Genomic DNA, 7019 nt, shown 5'->3' with positions numbered 1-7019 from the left:
CCCCCCCCGGTGCCCTGTGCCCCCCTCCCATCCCGGCACACGTCCCTCCCCCCGGCTTGCCCGGTCCGTGTGTCCCCCTCCCTGCGTCCCTCCCTCCCTCCTTGCCCGTGCCCGTCCCCCGCCCCTCGCACACGTGCCCTGCCCGGTGCCGCCCTCCGCGCCAGGCCCGGGCACCCTCCTCCTCCTCTTCATTCTCCTCCTCCTCCCGTGCCTCCAGCCCTGCCATCTTCCCCACGTGCCCCGCACACGGGAACACACGCAGTCCGTGCCGTGAATCCCTGGGCCCGCTCCTCCCGGGCGCCGGCACCGCTCCCAGAAAGTGCCAACTCCCCTCCTTTTCCTTCCCGGCTGCCCTCGCTGCCGGCAAACCCCCCCCCCCCCCCCGGGCTCCCCGATGCCTTGGGAAGTCGCTCTGCCCTGGCCGGCACCAAAACCATGGATATGGTTTTGGATATGGATATGGATACGCGACCGTGGATATGGAGTGCGACCTCCAAACGCGTTTTCCTCCGGAATCGTTTCCCTCCGGAATCGCCCGGCAGCGGCGAGCGCTGGCGTGGATGAGGGTCAGGGAGCCTTTTTTTTCCCCGTGGTGACACATCCCTGGGCACGACCCGAGCTGTGAAACGAGGCGGAATTAGGAGGAAACTCTTGGAAGCGCCGCTTTTGTGTTATTGTCCGGGAGCGTCGGGAGTTTGGTTCCGACTCGGGCTCAAGTGGATCCTTGTCGCCTCTTGGTTTAATTCAGGCCCAGATTCTGTGTAAAAACGAGAGATCCCTGTGGATATATCCCTGTGGATATCTCCCTTCCCGGTCACATGGGGCAGGAGTGCGGTTTGCAAAGAGTTTCGGGATATTTTGGGATGAGAAGGGGCTTTTTGGAAACCGAGGGCCGGGAGAGGGAAAAAACTGGGCTCGTTATCAGTTCTTGGCAGCGTTTGGGGGTCTGTTGTAGCCTGGACTTTGTGGTCCAGGTTGTTGATCCGTGGCAGGAGTTAGGCTGGGTTTGAGGAGACCTACCAGCATTTATCCATAAAAAAAAAACAGGGAAAACCAGGATGTGCTCTAACTGCACGTTCTCTGGACAGGGGATTTGCGCCGGTGGTCCTGGTTGTGCAGGAGGGAAAGCAGGAACTGCCTTTCTCCCGGCGAACCCCAGGCAAACAGGAGCCGGGATGAGCACTGGGACACCCTCCCCGCTTTTACCACGTCCCCTCCTTGCTAATCCAAGCATTCCTTGTTTTCCAAGCGGGGCTCCCGCTTTCCCCAAAGCCGGTGGGCACAAGGGGCTGACACAAGGGCTGACGTTTTCCTCCCCCCTCCAGGCGAGAGCTGGAAAAACGCCGGCCAAAATACACGCCCGGCGTCGGAGCAGGGAATAATTTGGGATCTGTGCCGGCTCTGACCCCTGCGGCGCGTGATTGGGAACAGCTGGGAGGGCTCCGGAGGCAGCGTGGCCTCCCCGGCTCCGCCCGCCTTCCTCGCTCCGTGTGTTTTTGGGACGTGGATGAGGAGAAGGATTTTTTTTTGGCCTCGGTGTTTTCTCCTCGCCCCAGGGCGCCCCAAATGGGATCCGGCGTTCGACGGTCTGCCCCGGGAGCAGATGTGGCTCCGAAAAGTTTGGGAGGGTTTTCCTTCCCCCTCTCTCTCTCTCTCTCCTCCTTCCCGCTCCGTTCCCGGGCCGGAGGGAGGGGGGGGAAAGGAAGAGGGAAGGCCAAGCGAAAGCCCGAAGGAAATGAGAAGCAGCCTCTCCACCTTCGGCGCTGCCCTCCTGGCTGCCCGCCAGGAGCTGCCTCGGAGCCGGCGGGAAGGCGGCCGAGATCCAGCACGGCTCCCAAAATCCCAGGATATCCCAGCGCTGAGGTTTTTTCCCCGGTGGATACGGGAGGAAACGTGTGGGGCGGTCAGTGCCGGCGCAGGGACTTCGCTCTGGGATGCGCCACCGCCGTGTCCCCCTCTTGGCCTTCCCAGTGTCCCTTTGGATGAACGATTCCCGCATGGATTCCTCAGGAAAAAAAAAAGAATGGGTTCAGGAGCACCCCCGAAATCCCGAAATCCGGCGTATTCCCGGGCGGGGCGAGATGAGAGGGAAGCCGGGAGAGCAGCGGCTTTGATCCTGCTCCAGAGGGAAGGTGCCGCCGGCGGCGAAATCCCTGTGGGCAGCCCTGGCACGAGGTGCTTTCCCCTGGCACACCTCTGATCCCGCTCTTCCTGCTCCGTCCCTTTGTAGCTGTTAATTTTCTACCCGGGATTCCGGGGCGGGACGGAGCGAGCGGAGCGCGTTGGGTTATCCATAAAACCGCCGGCAAATCCCGGGAGTCCTTTTGAAGCGGGATGTGGCTCGGAGTAACCTTTCTTGGGAAGGCTCCGGAGGAGCGGTGAGCTCTCCCTGTTCTGCCTCCGGGAAGCTTTTCTCATCCGGGATAATCCCGAAGAACCCCAAAACAAGGTGGCGTCTTGCCATTAAAACGCTGTCGCTCGGTGACAGCGCTGCTGGAGCCGTTGGATTTAGCAGGGATGTGGCTGGATACATCCCATTCCCGGTACCTGGAGGCAAAGTAGGTTAAAGATCATCACAGAGAAACACTTTGGGATAAAAACACTCCTGAGCCTCCCTTTCCCAACAAAGCAGGGCCAGGAGGACGCTCCTGTTTTGTCGCCAGAGGGCCGGGCACGAGGAGAAACCTTTCCCAAAAAGGGGAGCGTTGGAATTCCAACTGGGAAGGGGCGCTGGGTTCTGCTGACGGGAGAGTTTTCAGGGCAGGGAATTGCAGGATGTGCCGGGCACGGGCCCAAGTCTGGAGGTCAGGGTTGAAGTGGGACAGGCGGGAAGAGCCGCGGCGGCCTCGGGATCGCGGCTCCGGAGGGAATGTGGGCTCCCAGCGCTGTCCTAATGCATCCACGGGCTTTCCCTTGGGCCGGCTCATCCCTGTTTTGTCCGTGGTCCTTCTCCAGAGGCGACATCCCCGTGTTTCTCTCCCCTCAGTGCCATGGCCACCGCGCTGTCCCGGCGTCTGGGGAAGCGCTCCCTGCTCGGCACCCGCGTCCCCGCCGATGGGATGCAGATCCCGGGATTGCAGCCCGAGCTGGGCCGGGCCCCTGCCGCCCACGAGGACGGATCCTGCGGGCTCTCCGCGGAGGAGAACGGCCAGGCTCCCGGATTTCCCGGATTCCCCGGCCTTCGGCAGCTCCACTCCGGGCAGCAGGTACGTCCCGGGCCGGTGGGATGTGCTGGGAAGCTCCTGGGTTCTCCTGATGGGAAATGCAGCAGGGACGGGCAACAACACTTTAGTGGATGTTGTTGTTGATGCTCTTGACCCTGGCTGTGTCTGAAGGGTTTGGGCTGTGCCAGCTCAAGCAGAGATCCATCCCCTCTGGAAATATCCCTGATCCCAGCCAGGAGTGGGTCTCCAGAGAGGAGGGAATAACACCTGATACTTCCCTCCTGTTTTCTCCGGCTGTCTGAGGTTGAGGGACACGGTTTTGATACCTGAAGTGGCTCCCAGTGGGCTCCTCTCCCGTGAATTTATCCCATCTCTCCATAACCCACCTTTAAATCCGAAGGGAAGTTTCAAGGAGCCCCCTCCCGGCTCAGCCCTTGGAGCTCAGTCCGGGTTGAGGGTCTATGGTTTGGATGTCTGGGGTGGGAATACCACCCCACATTCCATGTGTCCCGGGCTCCTGATGCTCAGGAGGGCCATGCCTTGGCCAGGACACTGCCTGGGATGAGGAACACCAATCACTCTTAATCCCACTGGAGCAATTCCTGTTAATTCCTGGCCAGGCAGCGCCGAGGAGACGTGGATCCCAAATCCTGGCTGCTCCCTGTGGATCCGTAAAAACCCCCCTCTGGGCAGAACTGGAGGGTCAATAAGGCCCCTGAGTGGTTTTGTGGCTCCTCTGTTCCTCAATCCTCTGATCCACGCACGCCTCGATCCTTGTTTTCAGGAAGCAGGATCAGGATCTTCCATGTCTTGATCCTTGCGCTGATTCCCTTCACCTTGATCCTGCCTTGGGGGGGCTTTTTCCACCCCAGTTTCTGCTGGAGTGTTTCCACCCCAGTTTCTGTGTGTGTGTCCATCCTTGGTGTGACACCCGTGGCACTTCCATGAGGAGATTCTCCCGTTCCCAGGAATAGCCAGGGACACACGGAGCGTCCGTCGGCACGGACGCGTTTCCTTTATATCAGAGATAGAATTGGGCTGGAAGTGGTGGAAAAGTGCCCATCAGAAGAAGTTTGGCACTCTGAGAAGGAGGAGGCGAGGTTTGCACATCTCCTTTCCCTGCCTGAGGGAGCTGGGAGTGGAGGAGCCGCGGTGGGAATTCGGGATCGCTTCACCCGGGAAGTCTCCGCTCCCTTGTTCCCCCCCCCTTCCAGGTTTTAATCCTTTTGGTAATTGTAGTGACAATTTTAGTAATCGTGATCCTTTTAGTAATTGTGGGAGTCCTTGGAGCGGGATGTTGCGGGAATGAACCCAGAGCAGACAAATTCCTTGGAGAAAAGTCCACTCAAAGCCACGACGCTCAGAGGCAGCTGATTCCAGCTCGGGAATTCCCTCAGCCTGGGATTGCTGGAGTTGGGGGGGGGGGAGCAAGATCTCTTGGCTGTGGGTCAGGATGAACCCTGGTCTGCTGGGACATCAGTCAAGTCCAAACCCTTCAGGACAGGATCAGCCTTCATCCTAAAGCCTTTTCCCGTGGGAAGAGCAGGCGGAGGGATCCTTTGGGAGGACACGGATGGCGGGCGACACCAACTCCTCTTTGTTCCTTTTTCCAGATCCTCATCACTTCCAACGGGCAGGAATGTGAGCAGGGGAAGGCGCTGCTGCCGGAGCAGGGCTCGCAGGGCTGCTGGAGGGTGCAGGACACGCTCCAACCTCCCGCCGAGATCCTGCAGAGATCCGTGTCCAGCAGCATCGACGTTCCCAAGAGGTCCGTCCGTGCCTTCTCCTGGTGGGATCGCCCGGGCGGGAGAGGGGGGAGCGGTGATTCCATGGATATACCCAGGATTATCCAGGGGGTGGTTACATTTAGGATTAAGGGGGATTTTTAATTTATTCTTTTTTTCCCCTTTCCCAACTTTTCACTGGAGTTGGGGGGGGGGCAAAGTTACGTGTCGGGATCTCCGGGTTGTATCCGGGCGGTTCCTCCGCTTTTCCCTCCACGCGTTTTTCCCGCCTCTGGACGCAGGAAAGGCGACGCCGCCGTGGAGATGGATGAGATGGTGGCAGCCCTGGTGCTGACGAGCCTGTCCTGCAGCCCCGTGGTGCAGAGCCCTCCCGCCGGCGAGAGCGGCCTCCCCCGTGAGTGTGGGCCCTGCGGAACGGGAGCAAAACCCCGGAATTCCGGAGGGAAACGGGGAGGAATGTGCTCCTCCCCACGGGATCTCCGGGCTGGGAATCGCTGCCTCTGGTTGTTCTTCAGCTCTGGTGGCTGAAGAGCTGCTGGGGTGGTACCAGGATCGTGGAATGGCAGAATCATAGAGGGTGGAAAAGGCCCCTGGGATCACGGAATCCAACCATTCCCCAGCACTGCCAAGGCCAGCACGGATCTGTGTCCCCAAGGGCCATATCCACAGGGATTTGAAATCCCTACGGGAATGGCGACTCCACCCCTGCCCTGGGAAATTCCTTTCCACGTAGGAATTGTTCCCAATATCCACCCTAAACGTGCCCTGGTGCAACCTCAGGCCGTTTCCTCTTGTCCTGTCCCTTGTTCCCTGGGAATTGGGGACCCCCCACCTTATTAAACTTCCTTTTAGTTGTAGGAGCTGGGACAGTGCCAGGATGGCACAGAATCCTTAGGGATGGTTAAGGTTGGAAAATCCCTCTGGGATCATGGAGTCCAACCACCCCCAGCACTGCCCAGGCCACCCCTGAGCCGTGTCCCCAAGGGCCACATCCATGGGGATTTGAAATCCCTGCAGGGCTGGTGACTCCACCTCTGCCCTGGGAAGTCCATTCCAGTGCCTGACAGCCCTTTCCATGTGGGAATTGTTCCCAATATCCCACCTGAGCCTCCCCTGGCCCAGCTGAAGGGCGTTCCCGCTCCTCCTGTCCCTTGTTCCCTGGGAATTGGGGACCTCCTGAAACTTCCTTCCAGGGAATTGTGGAGAGCTGGGACAGTGCCAGGATGACACAGAATCCTTAGGGATGGTTGAGGTTGGAAAAGCCCTCTGGGATCACAGAGTCCAACCACCCTCAGCACTTCCAAGGCTGCCCCTGACCCGTGTCCCCAAGGGCCACATCCACGGGGATTTAAAATCCCTGCAGGGCTGGTGACTCCACCTCTGCCCTGGGAAGTCCATTCCAAATGCCTGACAGCCCTTTCCATGTGGGAATTGTTCCCAATATCCCACCTGAGCCTCCCCTGGCCCAGCTGGAGGGCGTTCCCTCTCCTCCTGTCCCTTTTTCCCTGGGAGCAAAGCCCCACCCCCCCTTGGCTCCCCCCTCTTTTCAGGGAGTTGTGGGGCGGGAAAAGGTCCCTCCTGATCCCTCTTTTCCCCAGGCTGAGCCTCCCCAGCTCCCTCAGATATTCCTGCTGCTCCAGCCCCTTCCCCAGCTCCCTTCCCTTCCCTCCAGCCCATCCCAGAGGTACAACTCCAACCGGGGCTTGGGACAGCCCTGGCATTGCCCTGGGGGTGATCCCGATCCCCGCAGCCGATCCCAGGGGATGGGGAGCCCCGGCAGGAATCCCAGCCCGCAGGGGGAGGGTGAAGAGGGGGGCACCACCCGGTCACTCCTTTTTTTAGAGGCCGTTTCATTCCCGAGGAGTCAGAGGCACAAGGCGGGATAAAAATAAACCCCCGGGAGCCGTGGGAAATGTGCGAGTCCCGCGGGGCCGCCCCGAGGAGGACGGGGAGGGGAAGGGGGGGCAGAAAAACAGGGATAAACCACCACCAACCGGGAGCAGAGGTGCAAAGTTTTCGCTTTGCCGGGTTTTTTAAGAGGGCGGTGAAATAATTAAACCCGTTGTGGGGTCGTGCAGCCTTGGCGTGTGCCCCGGGTTTGGGGGAGGGA

The 7019-nt window shown here is 60.0% G+C and overlaps 1 protein-coding gene across 1 annotated transcript; it reads left to right on the top strand.

Annotated features, from left to right (window-relative positions):
• Positions 1-2943: 2943 nt before the first annotated feature.
• LOC113961578 (zinc finger protein 395-like) lies at positions 2944-5303 on the top strand (the record flags this gene model as incomplete). Its single annotated transcript, XM_027672004.1, has 3 exons — positions 2944-3206; positions 4778-4932; positions 5191-5303. Coding segments are annotated over exons 1-3 (484 nt in total), but the record flags the coding sequence as incomplete, so codon positions are not given.
• Between the last annotated feature and the right edge of the window lie 1716 nt (positions 5304-7019).

Source organism: Neopelma chrysocephalum, unplaced genomic scaffold, assembly GCF_003984885.1.
Source record: "Neopelma chrysocephalum unplaced genomic scaffold, ASM398488v2 Primary Assembly neopelma1_97295, whole genome shotgun sequence".
NCBI lineage: Eukaryota > Metazoa > Chordata > Aves > Passeriformes > Pipridae > Neopelma > Neopelma chrysocephalum.
The sequence above is the reverse complement of the archived record's forward strand: the minus strand, read 5'-3'. Positions and strand labels throughout refer to the sequence as shown.